Source organism: Corvus cornix, chromosome Z, assembly GCF_000738735.6.
Source record: "Corvus cornix cornix isolate S_Up_H32 chromosome Z, ASM73873v5, whole genome shotgun sequence".
NCBI lineage: Eukaryota > Metazoa > Chordata > Aves > Passeriformes > Corvidae > Corvus > Corvus cornix.
This window is the reverse complement of record NC_046357.1, coordinates 12,698,642-12,725,616: the sequence shown is the minus strand read 5'-3', so window position 1 is coordinate 12,725,616 and position 26,975 is coordinate 12,698,642. Positions and strand designations below refer to the sequence as shown.

At 43.6% G+C, this 26,975-nt stretch overlaps 1 protein-coding gene across 2 annotated transcripts; it reads right to left on the bottom strand.

Annotated features, from left to right (window-relative positions):
- Positions 1-2,724: 2,724 nt before the first annotated feature.
- CAPSL (calcyphosine like) lies at positions 2,725-13,344 on the bottom strand. Of its 2 annotated transcripts, XM_010395160.3 has the most exons (6): positions 13,097-13,344; positions 9,950-10,042; positions 8,663-8,799; positions 7,669-7,846; positions 6,825-7,034; positions 2,725-3,865 (listed from the first exon to the last, which is right to left on the bottom strand). In XM_010395160.3, the coding sequence occupies exons 3-6, from the start codon at positions 8,797-8,799 to the stop codon at positions 3,764-3,766; spliced, it is 627 nt and encodes a 208-aa protein (XP_010393462.1). In that variant the 5' UTR covers positions 9,950-10,042; positions 13,097-13,344; the 3' UTR covers positions 2,725-3,763. The 2 variants fall into 2 exon arrangements, with proteins under 2 accessions (XP_010393462.1, XP_010393461.1); XM_010395159.4 differs by lacking the exon at positions 9,950-10,042 and having other exon boundaries at positions 13,097-13,333.
- Between the last annotated feature and the right edge of the window lie 13,631 nt (positions 13,345-26,975).

Sequence of the window (26,975 nt, the reverse complement as noted above, 5' to 3'; positions counted from 1 at the left end):
GGCTTTTATACAAAAATGCACACAGGTGGTTTCATCTGCAAAACTCCAGGTGCTGCCATCTGCCTCTGCCAAGACAGCTTTGTGCCAGGAGAGCAGCAGAATGAATCAGATCACTGAAAATCTCTTGTGGCATAGTTTCAAGGATATATGGCAGAGTGGGGCTTGCGTACAACTCAGTTGCTTGAATCAGAATTTTATGCTGCAGGAGAGAGTACAAGCCAAACAGCAATCCTGGATCACATCAAGCCAAAAATTTCCTCTCCCAGACAGAAACATGAAGCCACAAAGAGCACAGAGAGGGCAAAATCAAAATGTAGTGAAGGAAGCTGCAGAAGTGCCACCTTTCCCAGAGGAGCACACCAGAAGAAAAGGCTGCCCTACACCTCTTCATCCCTGTATCTTGTGCTCCTTTGGGGCAGTGGGATGGTGTGTCATGGAGGTGCTCTGATGGCTCGTGCAAAGGCAGGAAGTGGGGGCAGAGTTCTGGAAGAGTTATAAGGGAGCCTTTTCCCTCTTTTCCACAGGGCTCCACCAACATTTTTGGAGCAAACTTCAGTGCAAGCTGTTGGGGAGGGCAGACCTTATTCCTCACAAGATGCTGTGCCACACGGCAGGCTGGAGCTCAAGGTGCAGACAAAACCTCCGCCTCTGGGACTGCTCCCCAGCCCTGCAGACTTAGATGTTCCTGTGGTTTGTGCCATCCTGTTTAGCATCTGTTGCACAATCAGAAAGAAGAAATAGTGCCTCCCATCTTGATGCTAGCACCAGATACAATGGTGTGCATTGCCACCTATCTCCCAAAATCTGCTGTGTGTGCTCTGCTGTGTGTGCTGTGGAGCCACAGGCTGGCAGGACAGCCTGCATCACCACTTATCTCATGCATCTGCTGGGTCTGTAATCAGCACACAGCAGCTGCAGCTGAACAGGGGCCTTTCAGCCTCATTTTTGGGTCTCCGAGATCACAGAGAGGGACAGTGAAGTGCCAAAGGAAGGCTCTGGGCACTTGCTGTTAGTCTTGATAATCCCTCTTGTCTGGTTCAGATTCCTTTAACTTTCCTTTAACCCCTGAAAAGTGCTTCCTCTGAATCCCCAGTGTGTGTGTCCAGTGTGTCATTATGGCTGCATGATCCCCAGCAGAGATTTTACTACCTAGCAGTTAACGCCTGTGTTTGTTCTATTAATTTGCACACATATTAATCAAATTACATTTCTTACAGGACAGATTCCAATTTGAGTTCTACAACATCTAATTACAAGTGAAAAATCATGGTTTTGCTTCCCAGATTATTTATTTTTTGTCCTGATATCACTATACCTTTCCTGCAGTTACCAGTTGTTATTTAGACTGCTCCAAGAGCAACTCTGTTTCTGCAGAAGTGAAAGGAAACTTTGCCACTAGCTTTGAGGACACCTGAAACCAGCCCTTGGAAACATGGTTCTGTACAGATGTTGAAATCACTCAGCTGTCAGGAAACATACCCAGTGAGCAATGAGGTCCACACACAGGCAGACCTGAGCTGGGAACTGTTCTGAGAGCTCCAGGGATACACCACCAGGGTGAGGGGTTTTGAGCTCTCCTGGATCACGTCCTTCCTTCAATTCCCCACACAAAACCCCATTAGTCCATCTCAGTCTAGAAATCTTGTCCCGAAGCACAGGGTTTTGCCCAGATGCCACAGGCTCAGCTAAGGCTCCCAGAGGCCAATGACAAAACTTTTGCTGGTTTCAAAAAAGCACTGCTGCTTTCAGTACCAATCCTCCCTTCTGAAAATGTATATTGGTTTGGAATTAAATAAAATAGGAAGGTACTAGTACCAAAGACAAACGGGCTGCAGTTATTCAGATTAAAACTTCCGCTTCACTTGAACAAGTATCAGCCTGCCAGATCACTGCAGGGTTTGAAGACATGAGATAGCAAGTGAAAAGGAAATGTTTCTTTCATTTTGTGATGCCCACAGTCCATCTACATTACTTTCTTTCTGTTTGAAAGAAAAGACACATAGCATGACACATGTTGTGAAATCGATTAATGAAAGAGAAGTGAATGGATTCTACTCAAGCTGCCAGAACCTGTTCAGCCCCTATTTGATAGTAAGTTTGTTCTTCATATATATTGGCATTGCAGTAAGTAAAGGCTCCTCTTATGATAGCTGGCAGTAATAAAGAGAATTTCTTCACCAGTTTCCAGTGTCAGCCAGTATGCAAGTTTCTGGAGGATTACTGGTCAAGAAAATAACTGAGTTTGCAGAGCCTTCACTAAGGAATTGCAAGCAGCTATTGCTCATACTGAGATCATCACTGAACAAAAGAAAAATAGGGTTTGCAGAGGATCAGTGCCGCAAGCACTGAGGACTTCAGTGTTTGAACTGTTAGCAACCCAGGTTAAGAGCTGAGACTTCATCAGAAAGGCTGTTTTGAAAGTCCATTCTATAACCCTGCACTGCTTTTAGCTGGCTGCCAGCCTGAAATGGAGCAAATGCTGCCATGCACAAGCCATTTACTTTGCTACAGTAGCAGCTTCTCAGTCTGGGAGAGCAGCACAATGGTGAGAGGGGAGCAGAAAGTAGAAGAAAAAAAGAAAAAGGTATCAAAGCAGGGAAAATTAGACACCTCACACTCACACACTAGGTTTTTGGGGGATTTTTCTTTTTAGAGTTTCTTTTGTGTGCTATTTCCTCAGTGTCTGTATGGACAAAGGACAAAAGATGAACTGAGACAGCCTCATTGGTGTGACCAGAATGGTAGGTTCCCAGTCTTTATTCAGTGTCAGAAATAGAGAAGATAAGAACGTTACAAGTTCTGTATTTCCCAGAAAGCTCCTTGAAGTCATAGCTTGGTCATAAAACACTGCAAATACAAATAAGTAGTAAGCAACTTTCAGTGTAGGTGTGTACAGGTAACAGCTACCAGGTCAGCAAACATTCCAGGAGCAGAGAAAAAAAAATACTGTAACACATGTATCCCCTTTAAAGAAAAATATAAGTAAAATGATCTCACAGTACAGAAATAAAGGAATCAAACCAGGCAGAAGGGAGTGAAAATCTATAAAAGGCTGCAGAAGAGGTTGAAACATGGTATGCACAGGAAAGTTGTCTGTATGTTTAGTCATGAGCCAGGAAGATAAAACAGGGCTTTAAAAAGCATTTTGCGTTTTTCCTGACCCATGTCTCCCCTTCTTGGATTATCCCTCCAGCCTCCCTGTACTGGGAACTCACTGCTGGTTCCCAGCAGCAAGATCAGCAATTTCTCCATCACACAAGTGACACTCAAGAAGCTAAGAGATACTACAGTGCTACAGGAGACAAGTCTACCTGACCCTCTTGGGCCAGATTTCCTTCCATTTATAACAGCCTGTCCAAGACCACCACAGTTCAAGAATATTTTGGTTTCCTTCTATTGCTTCCTCTGCCAAACAGATCCCTATCTAACACTCCAAGAGGGGTATGCTCAGGAGCCACAATGACCTACTGCAGATGTCAGAAAAGCAGGGAAAACCTCATCTCAGAAAAGACATGCTAGGGAGGCAAAGAGAAAAAGGACAGATGTGTGAGGTGGCTGGATGCCAGATCTGCTCTCTGATTATGTTCTGATCCGCTGAGGCTGAGCCTACTGAAGCATCTGGGAATTAATTCTGCAGATTGAATGTAACTGGCACAGTTACTGGAAACTGTTGTTATGGAAGAGGAGGGTGTTGTTGTGCATACACTTCATCAGAGGAACCTACAAAAGGTGAAAGTAAAGTCTTGCTTCCTTAGCTATATGATCAGAGTTTCCAAGCATTCTTCATCATGATGATAAAGTAGACGTCTGTGTCTATTGAAGCACTGACTCCGGCATAGTAGTTCATGAATTCTTCTGTTGTGACCTGAGACAGAGAAATTAAATATAGGAAAATGAACCTTTGTTTTTTTTAATGATGTAAGTCAAAACCACACATTGAGGAGAATTAATGAAACTGAACATCTGCTATTTCATGTTGTTGCTAACAAAAAGGAGACGAACAGGAGGAATTAAGACACTTAGAATTTGCTTAATCTCACTTCGCTAGAAACAAGAGCTCATGTTCTCCATAACACTTGGATGGAGATGAAACATGTGAAGTTTAACTAATCTTACCAGGAACCAAAGTTAAAATCACTGCTGCCTAAGAAGACAAATGTTTTAATGTGTCTTTTTCCAGGGATGGTATAATCTGGTTCTTTGCATTATTATTAATTAAAGTGGATGGGGTTTCTGATGCAATTCAGAAACAGCTTGGAACTTTATAACCAGCCATAGAGAGAAAATATCATTGCTCTAAACAAGTCTCACTTAATGAAGCAAATGTTCTTTCAAATACCTAAGAGCTTTGAATAGCTTTCATGGGTATTTTGAGATTTAAAAATGACCATCAAAAAAAAAAAAAAATCGAATTAGCTGACAGAAAAACTGCGCATGTCTCTTGTGATGCCTTAACTCTCAAACCATGTAGGTCATTATTTGAATAAATATCACATAGAAAAATATAAAACAATATAAAAAAGACATTAAGCTATGAGAGAGTGTGTTACAGTGGGGATTAGTGTAACACACATATCTCAAACCAGGAGTCCCATGGAAAGGAAATATATAAGGACCGATTCTTGATAGATGTTTCAGAGATGTTTATTTTCCCAGCCACATGGCCGGGGCTCTGCTGAGGAGCTGAGGCAATCACGGGACCCGAGGGTCCCTGCCCGCGCAGGGGAACACAAAACAACCAATGGGAACGAGGCTGACCAGGGGCAGGGAAACACCGTGCCTCCCCTCAGGGCCCCTCTCCCAGGGCTACATGGCAGGGGGAGGAGACCCCAACAAGAGTGTCCAAAGGAGGGCCAGGAGGGTGGTGAAGGGTCTGGAGGGGAAGCCGTGTGAGGAGTGGCTGAGGTCACTGGAGGAGGAGCCTGGAGGAGACTGAGGGAGACCTCATTGTGGTCCTCAACATCCTCATGAGGGGAAATGCAGGGGCAAGCACTGATCTCTGCTATGTGCTGACCAGTGACAGGGCCCAAGGAAATGGTCTGGAGTTGTGTCAGGCGAGGTTTAGGTTGGGTATCAGGAAAAGGTTCTTCACCCAGAGGATGGTTGGGCAGTAGAACAGTCTCCCCAGGGCAGTGGTCACAGCACCAGCCTGACAGAGCTAAAGAAGCATTTGGACAATGCTCTCAGGCACAGGGTGTGATTCTTGCAGTGTGAGGTGCGGGGCCAGGAGTTGGACCTGATGATCATGATGGGTTCCTTCTAACTCAGTATATTCTTTGATTCCTTGATATCTGCTCTGATTGTGTTGTGTGTTTCAGAACCTAGAAAAACATGACAATAGGGAGAAGGGACCACTCCACACATGAACTGATTACAAGCCTCACTGAACCTGCCTATTTCAGAGGCACCCAGCAAGATCATGGTGAAGAGGACCCTTTTAGCAAATGCTCAACCTTGAGGCATTTCTGCTAAAAACATTTTAGGTATCCAGTATCATTAGTGTATCATGTAGTGATTCAGGAAAGCAACAGTCTGTTCTCAGAAGAAACAGCAATCAGGTGAGCTAACATCAGGAATGGTGAGCAACAGGTGGGTGCTCAGAATAACCAGGCACTTAACTCATCAAGGATCACTTTGGGGACTCATTTAATGTGTTCATGTGCGACCTCAGAACAAAAAGCAGGAACATTTTGTTTGACATTTTCTAGATGTCGCCACAGCTGTGGAGATGGAAGGAGATAGCTGGCTCAGAACTGGAACCCCTAAGAATGACACTGCAGCAGAAGGGATGAAATTCAGCTCTACTAGGTGCAGAGTCATGCCCAAAGTAAATAAAACTCCCCACCTCTCTACGCCTGAGAGCCTGGGTGTTGAGAACAAAGCAAGTGAAGGATTCGGGTGGAGTATTAGACAGGCAGGAGTCATAAGTGCAATGTAGCCTTGAAAACCCAGGTGCAGCCTGGAGAGTGGGAAGTGTTGAACACATCCCACAAAGCAGTGATAAAAAACTTACAGCCTTGTTTGTTATTATTAACTGCTCAGACTGAGAATATCACCATGTGAACCACTGAGATACCGGATTGCTCTGAGCTGGTCAGACAGACGTAAGGCCAGACCAAAGAATTTGCAGACACATAACAAGGCGAAAGAGAGCATGCTTGGCTCGGAGGTGGTTGCAAAGCAGATGTATATAAGTCCATCACTGAAGGTGCCCAGGCTTTGCACCTGAACCAGAAAGTTGAGCCAGAGTGCAGGAAGGGCTCCCAGCTTTGTCCCAGCTCGTGGCTCCTCAGGGCACACAGCTGGTGGCAGCAGCCCCAGCCCCATCCTCCCTCCAGCTCTCTGTAGATAAACCTGTTTCTATTATGGACTGATTTCCAAGTCAAGTGTCTCAGTAATTACATTGGAGAAGAACTGTAAAGTATTTAACATACATGGGAACCTGCTTTTTAACTGGATCCGAGTAGTTATTCTCCTAAGAAGTGAAAAATCCCTCAGTTTATGTGGATCTTGAAAATCAGTGATTTTGTGGGGCACTCTGAATATGTACTTAGTGTAATCTATGAAATTATATTATTAAAGCTACAAGCCTTAGTGCAATCTCACAACCACCTTTGTACCTCCTGCAGAGCCCCTTTGCCTCAGAACATGCAAGCTAGCTGTATCAGGAGTGTTGTGCACAGGTTAAGCATCTACTTCAATTTTCCATATAGATGTGATGCAAATGGATGTTTGGTACTGCAATTACTCCCACACTTAATAACGTAAGTCAAATTCTGAGTCAGACGGTGATTTCATGGCTTGACACTTGGTGCTTCGCTTACCCTCCCATCTTTTTCATAGGGTGAATCAAAATTATCCAGAAAGGCTCTAAAAACTTGATCTTCTGTCCAGTCTCCATTTTGGTATTTGGGATGATATTTTACATTATACACCCCTCGTAAGTCTTCAATTGTTATGACACCATCTCCAGTCTTGTCTAACTTCCGAAACACCTGCATGATGATCTCTTTTCTTGCATTGGACATGGGAGGCTGTAAAGAAATATTAACAGTCATTTTATTTTTGCCAACTACGTGCCCAGCTCCAAATTCAATTACTTGCTGTTGCTAGCAGTAAAACTTTCAAGGAACATGGGACAATAAACTGGTGATAATCTACACCGTCTGTGAGCTAGAAAGAGCAATATATCCTCAAAAGAGCAATGTTATTGACTATTCAATGTCTAGCCATACAATAGCAAATGGACAATAAGAGAGAAAATGCTACCTAGAACACTTTTCTGATCTGCCCATTTTAAATATTTCGAAAAAGAAATTACTAATTACCCTAAGTACTAATATTTTCTATCTTGATTGTTCAGGCTTCAGCAGAGCAAAGAAACTTCAGACAAAATCAATCACTGTGGTGGATTAGAGAAAGGCTCCCCTGAATTAGTTCATGTTATGAAGAGATGCATCATAAAATGGCCAAGAAAGAAGTAAGATTGATGGGCTGAACCACATAGGTACCCAGACTGCAGCACAGGAATTTCAGTATCTAAATCAAGGCCACAATTAATTGAAAAAAAATCACAACTGTTTATTTGCAAATATTCTATTCTATTTTGTTCTGTTCTGCTATATTTTAATCCATTTAATGCAATAACAACATGAATCCCAGACTTACTCTCAGTGTAACAAGAAATTCATCAAAATCAATTGTTCCACTGCCGTCTTTATCAAACTTCAGGAAAAGCTCTTGTGCTTCTTCCTTACTGATCATCACAGCATAATCATGTAGTCCTCTCAGAAACTCGTTGAAATCAAGGGTTCTGCTGTTGTTACCATCAATAATCTTAAATGCTCTGTGGAAAACATGAAATTTGAGGAAAATGCATAGGAAAACATGGAGAGTGCTGCAGTGGTTTAGCATAGGACTAGAGTAGAGAGTCACCTTACTGAGGTAACATTTCCTCCTTGTTCCCTAATCTGAGGGGGGAAAAAAAAGGAAAAAAAACCCCACCAACAAACTCCCTACACTTATTGGCACTAGAGACGACTTGTTTAGATTGGGGGCATGAATATTACATATCTGAAGTTAAACAAGGGAAAGGCTGCCGTGGTATATCCCTGTTCATGATAGCCCTCTGCCCTCTGCAAGTTGCACATTTAGATGAAGTTCCAGTTGGTCACCATCTGGATTCCTTTGTGGTTTGTGGGGCATGGCAAGGGTCTCAGGGTGTGATGCAGCTCCCCTTTCCGAGGGGTGGGATGCTTGCAAAAAGCATTTGCAAAAAAGATTTTAGGTGCCTCCCACAAACTAGATAGCTAATAGACCATTAAAACAAGGGCAAGGAAGCATAAAATCTCCAGTGCTGAAATACTTAAGATAATTTTAGAAAACACCAAAGAGAGATATATGGTTTATGTTTCCTTCCTCTCCCTGGCAGGAGTTTTTCTGGGTCTCACAGACGCACTTGCTCATGAGGGATTCACAGTCTTCAATCCTTCAAAAGGTGAGCAGGTCAGTCCCAAAACACATGAGCCCCAATGCCAGGTTCTGTGGGTTGTGGCGTTTTCACTGAGATGAGGAAACTCAAATTTTGGCACCTGTTTAGCCTGTGATCCTCTTGCAGCTAAAACTATTAGGCTGAATAATGGGTTTGACTTCTTATACTCACTTGCCAAGTCCTTTGATGCCTGCAGATCCTTTTGCTAAACACTGCAGGCGAAGTCTTTCTAGAGGGTCAGTGGTTTTGTACAGGCTTCTTCTTGCTTGGATTGCCATCTCTCGGTCATGTCTTGCTGTGCCCGGCATCTAGAAGACCAAAACACTGATGTGGCATGGATTCACATTCAGACATAGTACTGAAACCTGCCTTAGCATACAGAGCATCCCAAATTCCTCACTTGTAAGCTGCTGGTGGCAATTCTTCCATTTTGACCCTCTTATTTCCTTCTCCTTATATCCTTCTACCAGAAAGGGAAATTGCCACTATAGGCTACCAACCATGAAAGGAGGGCTCAGCCAACCACTCTGTGATTAATCCAAATGCAGACAGGAGATTGTGTGTAAGAATTTTCTGCCTACAGTGTGAGAACACTGTGACAGCTGGTGGATGCACTCAGGAGTGTGTGGCTGCCTTGTGTCCACAGCATCCTTTCCAAACCTCCTCCACCTGGCCAGGTCTGCAGCTAGCATTTGACCACAGGAAGACAAAAATGACCCTGGCTGGGGACCTTTGGCTTTGATTCACTTTTCTTCCACCGAAGTCCTGATTCTCCAGAGCAGAGATTTCTCCCATTGCATGTCTGAGCAACAGCAGTTGCCTACACATGACACCCATTGCTTTTTTAACACAACTGCAGAACAAATTAATACTTTAAACTTTCACAGTATTTAGCACATGCTGACAACACAGGCCTTGTAGCTTCCCTCAGAGGAAAACAGCAGAATAAAAATAGGGAAAACCAGCCTGTGAATCTGCAGTGCTGCAACAGCACCACCAAGAGCAGCATACCCGGGCTGGCAGAGACCCACTCCCTCTCCCACAGGGCTTATTTGTGCCTAGTGCTAAGAACAGCAGGACTGCCCATTCCCATATTGATATTTTAGGGCCACAGTGAATCCTGGGCACAGGCTCAGGGCCAAGACTGCTATTCCATAGCCTGGCTGATGGGTCTGGAGCAGAGCATGAAGACTCCCAAAATATTTTCCATCCTTTAGAGCCACTTGGGATCAGGGCACAAAAGAGTTACAGAATCTACTGCAGAGCTCTAGACTCAAAGGGCAGCTGCTGCTCTGCTGAGGCAGTGCTGGGTTGAGGAGATGAATCTGAGCAGCTCCGTGAGGCATTGTCAGTGCACGTGGCACTTCCAATCCCGTTGTCATTCCATGTGCAGAAGTGTGAATTGAAAGGGTCAGACAAAACTTCTAAGAAACATGGAATTAAACTGTTTCATCTTACCTACTCCACTCCTGTTTACTGAACACTGGTTATGGCTACTGGTAATGTCACATATGCTGAATTTTATAACTGCTTCGGAAGACCCCAGCTGGGCTTGGAAAAACAGAAAAATAAAATGGTTTTGTACTCCACAAATGGTTTCAGTACTAGGTTATTGTAGAAGTCTAGAGAGGTAAAATATAGAGTATTTTCGGCTTTTCTTCAGACAGAACAAGCAAAGTTCTTCTGGGAACTCATTAACCAGTGACCGGGAAGATCTTACAGCTGATCTTACAGGAAGAGATCAGCAGCCAAAAACATTTTCTGCAAACAATGACCTGTCCTTAAGAGGAAATGTTTAGCTGGAAAGACTATAAAATACAGTGAGGTTACATAAACAAACTACATTGATATTATATAATAATGTACTACTGCTTTTATATAATATATAGCAATTATACATCTATACACAGAGTGCATGGTGCAAGCATTATCATGGAGCAGTGTGCTTCTTTCTGCACTGTGTTATGTCTTTATAGAGATCTATAAATACTGAGACCAACAAGGACATAATTAATCTCCACTGCATGCTGCAAAAATCCACACAAACACACACAGACCATGAAAAGAGTGTAGCAAAAAAGAAAAGAGCTGCCTCAGGTTCAGTGGAGTAATTTCCAGAATAATGCAATGTGTGTCAAATAATCATTGCAGTAAGACTCATGAATTGAGGCTAGGGAGGGATGATCTGATTTGATATCTGTTATGGTCTCCTGAACCTCAATAAAAGCCACTGAAACTGGCCAATCCTCTGTTATTTCTGTGGTAAGAATAAAGTTTGCTTCTACATCTACAAGCATTTCTACCTCAGAACTCACCATCTCTAGGCTAAGTTGTCCCAGTATTGAATCACTTTTCTTTTAATATATGTTGTTTCTAGTCTGAATTTCCTCCATATTAGATGCTTTTCTACTCTATTTTACAAGATTAAAGAGCTACCTACTAAAAATGTGCCCAGTACTTAAAGGTCCCTTTTAAACTCACTTTGGCTTAGTAATTAGGCAGAGCTCAGGATTCCTGGTACAAAATGAATTTCCAGATGTCAGATGATTCTGCTGCTGCTCTTGAACTTCTAAATTTTTTTCCCAGTGCTCCGTCTGAAGTGGGTCAGAACACCCACTCCCACTAATCTCACTAATACCATAGGTAAAGATATTCCCACTTTTTTTCCCCCCAGGTATTATGGTTAAAAACACTAATAATAAATATTTCTGCTGCTCTTTGCAAATATGTATTCTCTATAATGTTCAGTAACAAAATCACCAATATTATACTTTGTAGGTACAAAAATGCTGTTAGTGAGGATCTTCTTGTTATTTTCTAAGTCTGTGAGAGACTTTTCTCTCTCACAGAAGAGGTAGCAGGGAATGTAAACAACCAAGCCACCTGCAACCTTGGAAAGTCTTGTTTATGGTATAGTAGAAAATATTTTGATAATGGATGTTTTAGGATTTTGGCCAATCACCCCCAAGGGGTGGCTGGTTCTTTGTCCAATTAGACTATGAAGAAAAAAGTCCATAAAAGAGTTTGTAAAATAATTAAATAAATCAATCTTGCTGCACAATTCCTGCCTGCTAGATCTTCTCCTCCTCCTCCTCCCTATGGCTGCGGGACACGGTGATATACTGTAGGAACCAGGCCTGCGGTAATAATACTTCTATACAAAACTCAGCAATTAAAGTCGGTTTGTCAAGTAATTGCACTTTCACATCACACTAAAACCCCTTAAACAGGACCTGTCTTCCTGTAGCACATGACATTTGAGAACCCTTTTTATACATCCAGAAAATACAGAAAACCAGTTAAATATAAAACCTGCTACATGCAAGCCTGATCCGTGGTGACATTTCTACCACTTTCCTATTTCTGTTGGCTGCAGGCTTAAGTTAGAGGTAAACCCTTCCTAGGCCATATTGTAAGAAAAGAGATTCCAAACCAGTGCAAGGAGGGAGGAATCACAGTCATTCACACACTCTATCCTCTCCTTTCATTTTGCTCTTGCCTCTTTTTGGATAATGTGAAGTAATTAAAGATGCAATCAGGGTTTGTTGAATATAACAGTTCTCTGCATAGTGTACAAATATGTTACATATTAATACCATTAATAAAACCAGAACAGGTCATAGCAATAATTCCACATGGTTTTAATTTGTATGTCTTATCCAAGACTATCAGATGTCTCCCTTAGTGAAATTAAGCAGCAGTGTTTATTTTAATTTTGAATGCTAGAGAGTTTTGTTTTGCTTAACAGCCTAGGCTATGAATAATTACAATACCACACGCTGTCAGCATTGTTTGTTTCTATGGGTGATGTTGTGTTGTACAGGCCAAACAGAAATGATTGCATTTATTCCTAACAAATACAGAACCTTAAATTTTGTGTTGGATTTTTCCAGAATATTAGGCTGTTCAACAACCGGACCCCTTTACATTCCTCTGCACCTAAGGATTAAACCTGGAAAGAGTCAGATTCAGTCTAAGCTCTGCAATATTTTTTTAGATGTTATTCTTCAGATGAGCCCAATAGCCTCCTATGAAAATCCTAAAAAGCACTGCAGTATGACAGGCAGAATCCCATAATTACCTCTGGATTGCCCAGGCTCCTGAAAGCCCTTCATGGCCAAAGACACAAGTGGCACACCACCTACCCCAGGGCAGAAGATCTCAAGATCTAAGAATAGATTAAGTGGCCTAAACCAATTGCACATGTTTAGTTTACTAGTTACAGTTGCATTAAATTATTAAAAGCATGAAAACTGCAGGTGTACTTGACAGCCATCTAAACACCTCCTTAAAAATCTGGCTTCCCAGCCCCACTGACCCCCCTGCAACAGCCTCCCATCTCCCTTTCCATCGTGACCAGCATCATCCAGTTTCAACCTTCTGGCAGGTGGACATCACTGCAATTGCTCTTTTTCATATATATATATATATATATATGTGTGTGTGTACGTATATATATGTACATATATAAAAATATATTTATAAATATATATAATCTATTTATAAATATATGTATATAATTATATATCTATATTAAAAATAACTACTCTTGCCTGATCAGAGAAACTCACTGTGAGGTAGCAAAAAGGACAAAAAATCCTTTACCTGCAATGCTATCCTGAACCTGGAGTTTCCACTCAGGACTGGGGAGGTGTTCAGGCACCTGGGATGGTGTTGTGCCTGACTTTCTTCACCACTGCTGGGCTCAAGCAACAAGTTAGGTGATAATGGGCTGTGGCCTCACTGCAAAGCTTCCTTCTTCATCTCGTTTTGTTTGTTTACACACTTGGCTGCCTTGGCCCCCCTCTTTTGGGAGGCCTGGAACTTACCGGCTGGTCTCCAAGGTGACACTGGAGCCTGCGGCTGGCACAACCTGCAGTTACGCTGCTTCCCTGGACAATTGCCATAGGGTTTCGAGAGCCTTTTTGTTTTACCTCTTTTAAAAATATTGCCTTTTCTTCTTATGTCTGCCCACACAGGCTGGAGAATGGGAGACTGCTTGTGCTGCTGAGTGAGAAGACCGAGAAAAAGTGGCTGTGGGAAAGTGCTGCATTGCCCTGGAGGCCTTGCGCACAGTTGCAGTTTTAGAACACGTTTCTCTGCTTTCATAGTTGATAGCGTTGAAAAAATTCTCTGGTTCGATTGTTTACTCAAAACATAATAGATGCATGTAAGTAAAAGACTGTTGGTTGTGATTCGCAAAGAAAAAACCCCTCACCACCATACATTTTTCCTGATGATTAGTTGCCACTTCAAAGACCCGCTGGTGGTTAGAACCTTTGGGGAGATGAGGTTTTGTTCATTTGCAGCAAGAAGAAAGCTGAAAAGGTTAAACATCTGTATGATGAGGAAAAATTTCTCTCTGCCTAGACACAGCTATTAGTAACTCAATCTGCAGAAGGTCACAAGCATTGTCAGTAAGATAATGTAACACTTTGGTAGGGAGTCAGGATGTCGATAGACTCCTTAGGGGTAGGAGATAGCCTGTGTGTGTTCCCTGGCCCTCTGGGTAGGCCAGCAGCTCGGTGAACATGTACGATCAAGGCTGATGGCAAAGGCAGCATGTACAAGTCAGTGTAAGAGAACGTGGGAAATGCAGGGAGAGTCCTGTTCTGGCCACGGATGAAACACTGAGCAAGAATGAAAAAGTGCATTGTTTCCTGGCAAAAGCAGAAAATTATTTTTAGGCAATTGCTAGACTAATACCACTTGCATCCTGCCAGGCTGCTTATCTCTCATCGACAGGTACTTCCTGGTACTAAAGAGAAGCTTGTGCAAGATTTAGAATATACTTTCATATCTCTCATCTGGCAGGTGATTGCACATTAATGCACAAGCAGGGAACAATGCTTATTTAATCATTTACTGATTCAGAAATACTGCCTTTGTGAAAATGTAACATCCTGCCATCCACTACCTTTGTTTTGTGAATCGATCTTCAGAAACCTCCTGGGAATGCAGAAGATAAAAAGGGCAATGAACATTATCTGGGCTGCTCCCTTTTCACGCACTCTGCAAAGACAAAACAGAGGCACTGAAGGCTGGAGAAATGGTTTTCACTAAACAAGTTTGTCCTTGGAATTCAGTCTCCCACCCGTGTTAAGAAATTCTTCAGGTGCAGAATTTGCATTGACTTTCAGAGGGGTGCAGCAGATTGAAACAGCAGGGATGCTCTCGAAAGCAAAAAAAAAAATTAATATCTGAATATTCATATGCCTTCTGCTGCCTTTCCTTCCCCCTGCCAGTGAGCCCTGGTGTAATAAATGAATTGGTTTCAGGGTGTTGGTTATTGCTGTTTGGGTGGGATGTAAAAGAGGGGAGTTGAGGGTGGAATAGATGGACATGTTAATTGAAGGGAATTTGCGAGACTGTACGGGTGTAATGCTGGAATGTAACCACTGGATGGGGATATAACAAGGACCCAATGGGTTTAATAGAAGGAACTTTCTAGTACATTGCTTCGTAGGGTACAAGGGATGAGGACGAAGCCCTAGCCTGTGATTGGAGAACAAGCCAACCAATGAAGTGGACTTACTTGAAAATGGTTGCTGAGGTATGCACGGAGGTATAGACCAACCAGCGAACAGGAAAGGGACCAGTCAGCATGAGGATTAAGAAATGCACCAGTCTGGTGGCACCAGAGACTTTAAAAAGCTACCTGCCCCCAGGGGAGGGGTCCTCCTGCGGAACTTGGGGTCCAAGGGAGCACCCAGTGGGTCTCACTGTCGTTTTTCAAGTATTGTTTTGTTCTGGCTTGTCGCACGGAGCCTGGGCTTATCCTGGGTTCCCGCTCCCAGCAGTTAACAAATAAGCGAGTTGACTTTTCCTTTAAAAGTCTCAGCCTCGTTTACAACACTCAGCACATACAGACACACATGAATGTTTACTCTACACTCCTCTGGAAACTGGTCTGCGCCGTTTCTGAGATGGTTAATGAGTTACCAATCTGAAAAATTCTTAACAGGCCTTCAGGTGTCTCAGATTACATCAGGGTGTGATGAAATTTCTTCGGTTGCACCTGCTCTGTTATTGTCCACAAAACTGTAAGCAGAATTCAGTGAATCCAGAATTTTTCATAAAGGGTACAGAGATTTCATCAGAACTCTGAAATTTTTCCGCATCATTTTCTAACTAGTTCTGAATACATACACACCTATTTGATTGTTGGTTTTGTCTGAACAGCCTGAAGTGTCTGCTCAGTTTGTAGTTCAGCACTGGACTGAATCTACTAAGAAAAGCATACTAGGAAGCCTAACATGATCTATAAACTCATGACAGAGTCAATTTAAGTCAATTGACGTTTCTAAAAATTCAGATTTCTTGTTGAATTTAGGCAGGAGGGAAGGTATAAGAAATGCCTTATAAAGTTCATAAGAAGTGTCTCAAAAAAAAAAGTCTCTGGTTGTTTTGCAGTTTAGTTTATTGCTCCTTTAGGTGCTACATGTGACCATTGTTGTGGAGAAGTTCTTCAGCTATCAGAAGAACAGATATGAGCATATCTGCTGGTCCTTGGTAGGGAAATCAGCAGGGTTGTTTGTGTGGAATAGAGGCTAAAAAAACCCCAGCAACCATGAAGTCCACTATGAAGAACATTATGCAGCAAAGAGGACTAATTTTACAGGAGAAGCCTTTGTGGTTTTTTCCTGCCATTAAAATTAAGACAGTTTCACATACACTGAAAAAGAAACTCCGTGGTAAGTAGGTTGTCAAGGGAAAAGTATTCTGATTTTAAACCAAGCTGTAATCCAATTAAATTACAGGATCACGGAATGGTTTGTGTTGGAAGGGACCTTACAGATAATCTAGTTCCAAACCCAGCTGAACTCTGACTCTAAATAAAATCATTTTATGTCCAAAGATGCTGTCTCCCTGTGTGGTTGTAGTTTTCCAGCTGAAATTAATTGTCTGCTCTCCAGAGCAGAGACCAGCTGGCACATGCAGACTGTGCTCATGCTACTGAGCTAATTCCTAAGACGGCGGTCACCACCAACCTGCCTGTTGAGTCCTGTCCCCAGACCTGCTCTGTAACAGAGCCCCAGCCCAGTCTCCATGTAGGTCTGACCCCACAGGAGTGACCCTCAGCTTGCCCCTCTGGGCAGAGGAACATTTCCAGCCTGAAGGGTGCACACTGCCAGCAGCAGTGTGATGGATTGCTCTGCCTGGCTACACAACTACAGCATTCCTAACCTTTACCTTTACCTGCCTTTTTCCCTTGCTCTCAGGAAGCACAAGCATATTTTTGTTTTTGTAATGCTGTGTCAGGTGCTAAATGCACTTGACAAGTTTTTTTGAAGGTGATTTGAGACCAGGAGCATTGCAGAAAAAGATGCAGTTATCTTTACAATTTTTCTCGTCTTCAAAATCTACCACAAAGCTGTTTTCAGTTGGAGAATGGAAAATGAAAACACTAGATATTTCCGTTTTTAAGAAGTTAAGCAACTAATGTTTACTAAAAATTGATTATTTTTATCCTGTGCCTTGGAATAATGACAATTTAAGTTCTTGAATATTTCAGGCCAAATGGAACAAACAATGTTGTGGGTGTTACGGTTTTTTTAATTCTACATTTCTCAAAAATATTGGCAACTTTCTGTTAACCACAGTGAAACAATGCAATGAAAGTCTGACATGCATGAGAAACTTCTGTACTCTCTCTCTTTTGTCCACAGAAGAAAACAGTTAAATGGACCCAGCATTTAGTGGGATCAAATACCTTTTGATGCTGAAAAGCTGTCCTTAATCATTGCAAAGTGGGGGAAGTAGCAAAGAATAGAACAAGAACAGTCTGCAGCTTGCTTCAACAACAACTAGAACAATCTGTCCTCACTGAAGGGGGCAAAGAGGGGGGAGCCAAAACCAGAGAGGAGAAGGTTTCAGCATGCTGCTCCTCAGAGAGGCCTCCCTGAAGACGATCACAAAGTGCTGGAATGGCCTGGGGAAGGAAGAGTGGTTGTGAAGTCTCTGCTCTTGGCACAGGCATATGCCAATAGGGGGAGTCTTGATCATTTTTTCACAACCCTCCCAGTCCTCTGAAATGTGGATTTCTACAGGTATCTGGGATCATGCAGGCACCACTAGGCAGGAGAGGAAAAGGTAGTGGGAAGCAATGTCAGTAGTCATACAGGGGAGGACAGAGCCAGGCCAAGCACTGCTGCAGGAGTGTCTGGAGGAGGCGGCGAGGGGGGAGCTGTGTTGTCTGCCAGGGCGGGAAGCGCTGCTCTTGCCAGCCCGTGGAGCCAAACTCACTGCAGCTATGACTTCAGCCTGTGTGGTGTCATTCCTTAAACAACCACAAATGGGATGTGTTCTTTTCTTGTTATTCACTGGAGCTTCCTCTCCAAATTAGCAGGAACAGTTTTGGTTCCTGACTCTGGAAATGTACCGGTGGTATGTGAGCTGGATGCTTTTCCCGGCCAGGGTGTGCTTGACATGGCAGCACAATTCAGCACTCAGCATGCTGGGGATACTCATCAGCATGGCTGGTGATACACCATCACTCTAGAGAGCTTTGTGATGTCCCAGAGCCCCTCTCTCCACGGCCTCTGCGTTTCAGAAGTGACTTCTGTCATGCAGAGGATGAGTTATTGCCTCTGCTCCTCTGCACAGCAGGCCCGAGATGGTGCCACCTTAGCACAGGAGCTGCTGTTGCCTCAGTGAAGGTCTCTTTTCTCTGGCTGTGAGGACTCAGGGTTGAGTTGACTCAGGGTTGACTCAGGCTGAGACTCAGGGATGAGTCAGCACACTGAAGATACTGTCAGGTCTCAAAACAGATGAATGCATTGTCACTCATAAATAAGGGTTGGAAGGAAAGAGGTGATGTGGTTGTAAAAGTCCAGCAAGAGTGTCTCTGCCAGCAGGCTTGCCAGCCTTGTGACGAGGGCTTTAACACATTTGCTGGGACTCATGACCAAAGCCTGAGGAGAAGGAGACGTATGGGGTGGGCCTAACACTTTTGCAGCACTGGAAGCAGCACTACTGGCAAACAGGCCAAGTTGCCTGCATAGCACAGATGCACGTGCACAAGAAGAACAGGAGACAAAAGTCTAAGCATGGTCCTCAGAGTGACAGAATCACAGAATCATCAAGGTTGGAGGAGGCCTTCAAGATCATTGAGTCCAGCTATCAAACCAGCACCACAATAATTAACCCTAAACATATTCCCAAATGCCCAGATGCCTCCTAAACATTTTCAGAGAAGGTGACTCCGCCATCTCTCTGGGCAAATTATTCCAATGCCTGACCACCCTTTCAGAGAAAAATATTTTTCCTAATATCTAGTATGACCCTTCCCTGGCATAACTTAACCCCATTTCTTCTCACCCTTTGGCTTGAGACATGGCAGAAGAGATTGACTCCCACCTAGATCCTCAAGGAGGCTACATCCTCCTTTCAGGAAGTTGTAGAGAGTGATAAGGTCTTCCCTGAGCCTCCTTTTCTCCAGGATAAATACACCCAGATCCCTCTGCTGCTCTTCATCAGACCTGTGCTCCAGACTCTTCCAGTTCCATTCTCCTTCTCTGGACACTCTCCAGCACCTCAATGTCCTTTTTGAAGTGACGGGCCCAGAACTGAAGCCAGAATTTGAGGTGTGGTGCCCAGCACAGAGGAATATTTGCTGGTCTGGTCCTGCTGGCCGCACTATTGCTGATCCAGGCCAGAAAGCCACTGGCCTTCTTGGCAAAAGCTGGCAAACTCCTCATTTCTTCCCATTTGCCTGGTAGAGAAGTCAGACTTAAAGGTTTGTATTCCAGGCTAGGTCATTAGGCTTTCTGAGCATGCTAATTTTCAGCTTTGGTGGAATTAAGATTGCTTAGCACCTCGTCCAGTTTCATAAGTCTCTAAATTGTAGATCTCTGGGAAAGTGCCTCTCCTAAAATAAATGCATGCATGCATTCCCTACCTGAGCAGTGGACATGTATAGGTGTCTTTGACACATTCCAGACAAGCCCAAGGGAAGTTTCCAAGGGAGCAAATGTCTCCCACCTGCCATCACAGCATGGGGTACTGACCTGAGCCCACAGCTCTCACAGGCCATGCATATGGCATAAAGATGAACACAGACTCCTTCTCCACCATCTCTGGCTCGTTATAGTTTTGCTTGTGGATTGTTTTTTCCAGTATCAACCTCCAGCATCCAGTCTGGGCATGCTCTTCACAGATGAAGCAGACCACTGAGCCAGGAGACTCCAGCTAGAACTCGTGAACTGTGGCTTTGTCAATGCTGACTGGGAGAAACTGCCAAATCCCCACACAGCAGTTATGGGAATCCAATTATAGATGTCTTTCTATACTGTTCTGTCTCTGTCTATTACAATGGCTTTAAAGGCTTCAGCAAAACAGATCTTACTATAAAAATCCTTTTTTAAAAAGAATTCGCATGAATGGGCAAATGTAAACTAGTTCCATCTGCTTACTACCCCTTGTGTATTACAAACCACTGAAATGAAAAAATCAGTGCTGAGGGAATTATCTGACAAGGAAGATTTTCTCATGCCTTTGACATAAATTTTTGATTCCAGTTAGGCAGCAAGTATTAGTGGTAGGGAAGGTCCTGAAATACATGTTTGTGCACCAAAGGTTTAATTTGGAAATTAAGAATTAAAAAGAGCAGGTTCTTGCTTTGATTCTTCATTCATAGCTATTGATCTCTAAAACTTCCAAAATCTGGATAATCTCTTTCATCAGTGAACATTCAACTCGAGGCATATGGACTTGGACTGGATGTACTACTTCATAAACACTTAAAGGCCTCCTCCACATGACAGCTTGCCTAATTTAGTGAGAGGGCAGGTAAGAAGTGCAGCAGGGTAGCCTTGTAACCTGGCATTGCCATTGCTAGCAACAGGCACCCAGCTTTTGCAGAGCTTCAGGACAAGGGCCTGCAGGCTTGCTCTGTCTGAGCTTTTCTTGATCTGCCCAGAGGTTTGTTTTCTTTCTATGACAGCAATTTCTCTAAGTGATGAGTCACCTACAGTAATTAATTTTATTTTTGTTTTTCTTTGTATGGTGCAGATTTATATCAGTAGAAGTAACAATTAGTACTTCTATGACATGTAATACAATACAGAGTTGAAAAATACCAGGATGGAGATACAGCATGGAGCTTAGAGCAGCACAGGGCATGAAATGATGAAATCTGGGGCACAGGCTTGACAGTGGAGACCCTGCAGCTCCCCATCCGTGGTCAGTTAGAGAAACATGGACTTGAAGCTGGACAAAACTGGGTTTAGGAGTAACAAGAAGAAGAAAGGAAGAGCCTTTGGTGTATGTGGAATAAAGCACATACCGTAAATTCAGCTGTTACATGTAGCTGCAGACCAGTGAAAAAGAAAAAGCTGTAATTGCATCTTACGAAACACAGACAAACTACCTCAAGTAGAGCCTAGAGCATCAGTGTGATAATTTTTCAAAAAAGGACACCAGAAGCTGAAGATTTACAGTTTTAAGTCTTCAGGCTGAAGATTCTGACTTGTTTAATGCATTCTTTGTCTATGCCTTCAGTATCCATGATGGACCAGGGGGTCTCAGTGCTCTGAGCTGGAGGGCCATGACTGTGAGAATGATCAACTCCCCGTTGACCCTGAATTTGTGCGGGGTCTGCTGCTCTAGCTGGATCCCTACAAGGCTGTGGTGCTGATGGGATTCATTTGAGAATCCTCAAAGAGCTGGCTGATGTCACCACAAGACCTCTCTTGATGATTTATAAATGTCTTGGGAAACCAGAGAGATCCTGGCTGACTGCCAACATTGTCCCAGTTTTCAAGACAGGCAAGAAGGAGAACCCTGGAAACTACAGGCCTGTCAGTCTCACTTCAGTGCCTGGTAAAATCATGGAAAATATTATTCTGGGAGGTATTGTAAAGCACTTGAAGGACACTGCAGGTATCAGTCACAGCCAACACAGCTTCATGAGGGGAAAGTCCTGCTTGTGGAACATGGTTTCCTTCTACAACAGGGTAGTCCATCTAGCTGATCAAGGGAAGCCAATTGATATAACCTTTTTGGGGTTTAGCAGAGCTTTTGATACTGTCTCTCACAGGATCCTTCTGGACAAAATGCCCAGCTCACAGCTGGATAAACACATCATGTGATGGGTGAGCAGCTGGCTCACAGGTGGGGCACAAAGGGTTACAGTGAATGGGGTGACATCAGACTGGTGACCTGTCACCTGTGGGGTTACACATCCTTAGCCCTGTGCTCTTCAGTATCTTCATAAATGACTTGGACACAGGACTGGAAGGGATACTGAGTAAGTTCACAGATGATACAGCAGTGGGAGGAACTGTTGGCTCCCTCGAAGGCAGAGAGGCCCTGGAGAGAGACCGAGACAAATCACAGAGATGGGCAATCACCAACTGCATGAAGCTCAACAATGGGAAGTGCTGGACTCTGCACCTGGGATGGGGCAACCCCGGGTGTACTGACAGACTAGGGAATGAGAGGCTGGAGAGTAGCACTGCAGAAAGGGACCTCTGGGTCCTGGTTGATGGCGAGTTGAACACGAGTCAGCAGTGCCCTGGCAGCCAGGAGGGCCAACCCTGTCCTGGGGGGCATCAGGCACAGCATCGCCAGCCGGGCAAGGGAGGGGATTGTCCTGCTCTGCTCTGAGCTGGGGCAGCCTCACCTCCAGTGCTGGGGCAGTTTTGGGTGCCACAGTGTAAGAAAGGCATTAAACCATTAGAGAGTAACCAAATGATGGCCAGGAGGATGGTGAAGGGTCTGGAGGAGAAGCTGTGTGAGGAGTGGCTGAGACTGAGGGGAGACCTCATTGCAGCTACAGCTCCCTCACGAGGGGAAATGCAGGGGCAGGCACCGATCTCTTCTCTGTGGTGACAGTGACAGGACTTGAGGAAATGGCCTGGAGCTGTGGCAGGGGAAGTTTAGATTGGGTATCAGGAAAAAGTTTTTTCACCCAGAGGGTGTATGGGCACTGGCACAGGCTCCCCAGGGCAGTAGTCACAGCCCCAAGCCTGCCAGAGTTCAAGAAGCATTTGGACAATGCTCTCAGGCACGGTGTGATTCTTGGGGTGTCCTGGAGCTGGATTTTATCATCCTGATGGGTCCCTTCCAACTCGTCGTATTCTGTGCTATGATTGTATGACTTTAAGACATAGAAGAACAATGGAAGGGTGAGCATAATCCTGAAAAAAAAAAGGATAAAAAGTAAGTGTACTGTAATTGTATTATTAATATTACTATTGACACTTCACCATATTGCAGTTTTAACTGCCTTGTTATTCTTTATTTTTCTGAATCAGTTAGATTTGGATTAGAGATAATATACTCTGCAGATCTCAATTAACAATAAATTCTTGGCTTTACTTGTATGTAAGGTGTTCTTTCTTTTTGCCCATAAACAAGACCTCAAGCATAATGCAAGGCAGGAGAGAGGAGGATGGGGGAATCTTCAAACTCAGCTCCTAGCAGGGAGCCAAAAGGCACTCTAACACTTCTCCTGCTCTTTCTGAAGTACCTGACATATTTTGCTAGCTGCAAACTGCTTTAATGGGAAGTTAGACTGTTGTGTTGTGTGTCATTATTTTCACACCCACAGAGCTGAGGTCTGTCTCAGCAGTGAGATTGCTTTGCCCCACCCTGCTACCATTTTCCTTGAAATGGGATGGTGGTTTTCTTAGCTGGGAAGTTAGGTAGGTGATATGTCTTTCTGTGGGCTGCAGGGCAGTGATGTCTTTGTGTAGGCCCCTTACTTGACCCTGTTTAGAAGATAATCAAGAATGATTTAAAATAGAGGTGATAGTATGTCTTGGTGATGCCCAGCAGCTTTTGACATCAGTTACTTGGATCATCCACTATAGATCCTCCTGTCCAGCCTGTGAGGGAACATGCTCCATCTGTGACATATTTTTTCTTGCACACCAGCAAGAAACCTTCTGTCTGACTTCTAGTCTAAGAAGTGCTGGGAACAACAAAATCTATGTTAAATTCCCCAAAGGCACACAAGGCTTTCTATTATAAACCAGATGTTCTTGTCTAGCAGCAGGTTGAGTGGGAGTGCCACCAGGAGCAGGAGAGCATTGTTCTCAGGCCATCATTCATGACCCCACCTCTACAATGCAGTAGAAACCTGTGTGGCTTGTGTGGGAAGGGACCAAGGAGCATGGGACAGTGGCACAGGTCTGTAGGGACATGCTGGAGAGGGCATCAGACAGGGAAATGCAGAGAAGCAGGCACACCCCATGCTGCAGAAATGGTAGCAGAACTCTCCAAAGGTTTCTAACTCCATTTGCGAAGTTACAACATGTTACAGACCCTGCTGTGGTTCAGTCCTTTTCACTTGTCAAGTCATAACTTTACTCTCTAGCAAAGTTCCTGCTGGTTTTAGAAGTGTAGCATCTAACCTGTGTGGTTAGGCCTGAGGCAACAGAAATGAAGTGCCTGGTTATCTGTACTGCTCCCTAGAGTTAGTCACCCAAACCACAGCCCTTCACACAAGAGAATGTTCTTGCCCCGTGCCTTGTTGTGCATCTCCATTACAGACACTGATGTTGATGGGGACCCTGCCACAGTACAAGCCACTAGCAGCTACCAGGACACAATCATTTACACAGAATCAAGTCTAGGATACTGCCACAAGTCAGCATTTAAGTGTTTGTAAATTACCTTCTCTGTCTGAAGACTTATCCTTTTTAAAAACAAATTAGTCATACTGTCTCAAATGGATTCATGCTAGTGAAAAATGTAGTGCAGCCATGTGAACAAGAAACCAGACTACAATTACTGCCATGTTTTCAATACACCATTCCTGCATTTGAGGCCAGATAATGCTAACAAGAATTTGCTAACATTATCTACCCAGAAATTGTATAATCTGGCATGTTTGTTATCTGCAGGGGAAGTCATTATCTTCTGATGGATGAAACCTCACAAGTTTCTGTGCAAACAGTCATACCACCCGGATGCCACCAAAGATGGCTGTTTCAATGATGCCAAGAAGAAAAAAAAATCAAAACACCCAACCAAAACAAAAAAAACAGCTCACAAAAAGTAATAAAACATTTCTTAGAATAGAATATTACAAGACAAATGTTAATTCTAGTTATACTACCATTGTAAATATTATGCAAGCTCTAGGAGTGGCACATTCAGTCCACCACCAGTTGTCTCTGCCAAGGACAGAGGCTGCAGTGCTATGCTATGCTATGACATGCAGCTTCCTGGACTGTAAGAGGCTCCTCTGAGTAAGAACTACAGTTGAGTCCAGCTTTTCCTCTGACATGGCTCCCTGCCTGCACTACCTGATGTGGCACAACCCTGTCCTGCTACCACCAATGTGGTATTCAGCACTGAGAAAGAAGATGGAAGCAGAATCCTGGGACTGCTTTGGCTGCTTTCAGCAGTGCTTTGGCACAAACGTCAAGTAAATACTCCTAACTGCAATGTCATACCAGTCCCTCGTTGCCTGTAAGGAAAAGACCTCATCTAAAACAAAACAAGAGGGCCCTGGACCTTTGGAAAATTTGGAGCTCCAAGCTCTTCTTGGAGGATTTGTCATTACATGGCACAAAGCAGTGCTTGTTTCTTAGAAGAACTAAATGTCCCTAACTTAGTTAGGGACAAAGGGGGTTAATCGGGAGGATTAACTTGTCCCCAGGCAGTGGGTCTTTCTGAGAGGTTTGGTGACTGACATCTACCTCTTCTCCAACTGACATTGTCACAAATGTGATTCAAATCAGAACAAACCGTAAACCCCTTGCCTCCTTTTATCCCAGAGTGGTGAAAAAGCATGTACTATTATTATTGTTACTTATTCCTTGTTTGTGAAGAAACAAATTTTAACCTCTGATGAAGCCACAGGAAAAAGAAATGAAGGCTGAGTTAAAAGCAGTATGCTAAAACATCTCCTACTTGAAAATACTGCAACTATCATGGAAGTCAAAATGGGAGTAGTCAAGTCCCTGGCAAGAAGTACTGTCATGGCCAGGACTGCACTGCTGTATATAAAAGAGGGTTTGCCAGCAGCACTGACAGGTTTGTGGAGGGCAGGTACACTGTCTTTGTCATTTCTGTGTACAGTTCTTAAGCAGCTTGGGTTATCTGCAAAGCCCATCTCCATTCCTCACAGTCCCAGACAGAGGCTTTTTAAATAACAGGCTTCAAATAATGAAGTATGGCGTCAAAACTCGTTAAGTGGAAGTTCCCTCTCCCTTCTCCATTCACCTCCAAGCCTTTACCACGTTATTCCTACTCAAAGCTAATGCTGCCACATAAAACAGATTTTAGATAAACACATTCAGGGAGTTAAGTCCTGCAGTTTCAAGCCCAGGTATTTCCCTGGTGGACCTTGTACTTTGAATAAAATACAAAACATTTCTAGGTATGAAATCCAGGTCGGTGTAGTTCTGTATCTATCACCAACATTTCAGTGTATGCCTGCTACCCAAACTGAGGCATGTGGGAAGAAAAGGAAGCACAAAAAGCAACACATTTCTTTCTTGGGTAGTGTGACATTTTCTCTCAAGGTTTTGGATGTTTCCTTGGGACATCCCTGGTCATCAGCGTGAGAAATCTCCTGTATGTGGAATGGATAATGCATTAGTCCCCTGCCTTAATGTGTAACTCAGAAGTCAGGGACCATACTGGAGCAACCCTAGGGTGGTACGAGGCTTCTTTTGCAAAGTTTACAAAGCACTTAATTCATTGACTCTCTAGCCTAGGGACTTTCCTAGAAAAGTTTCCTGGAAAGGGACAATGTGTTAAGGGTTCCTGACATATGAATTGTGAAATGTCACAGCTCAGATCCAAACCAGAGCAAACACTGAACTCCTGCCCATGCTAAGAGCTCAGCCCTTCACTGTTGCCACACTGAACAGCTTGGATCCCTCTGAAGGATCAACAAGCTATGGGCTCCAATGGATAGAATCTATAGCTAATGTAACGACTGGTTTCATATTTGTTCTTTATTCAAATATACTAAGGAGCTCAGTCAAGCCCATTAACAGTTCCCAGGGAAATAACCACATAAGACATAGGTTACTGCTGCTGACAAAGGCCTTCATTTCAATGAGAGTAGAATCAAGCTTGTTAATTCTTATAGCTCATTAGTAATTATGGCTCCTGGCAATTCCTAAGGCTTATTAGTGTTATTGTTCCCAGTAAATTGCGACTGAATATCTGATTATATTTCAGAAGCATTTCAACAGGAAACAAGTTCATCCAATTTTCTGGAAGTGTTTTTAAGGTTTTTATTTATTTCTAGATCTAAATTTGTTCCAAATCACTCAGAACCGACAAAAGGGGTACACTCACCATAATTCGTGCTGTCATTCCCTCTAGCAGACAGCTCCACCTCTGTGGGTACCTGGGACAGACACTGCCCAGCCACTTGCTCCCCTGACCCTGCAGATCCCAATCCTGCTGTTCTGCACGGCCTTGGCTACTGCTTTACAGCCTGTCAGTGCTCAAGCCTTTAACCACAGTCTCTGCAGTGTTTATTGCTCAGAGAAAACAAGTTTCTCGTTATTTG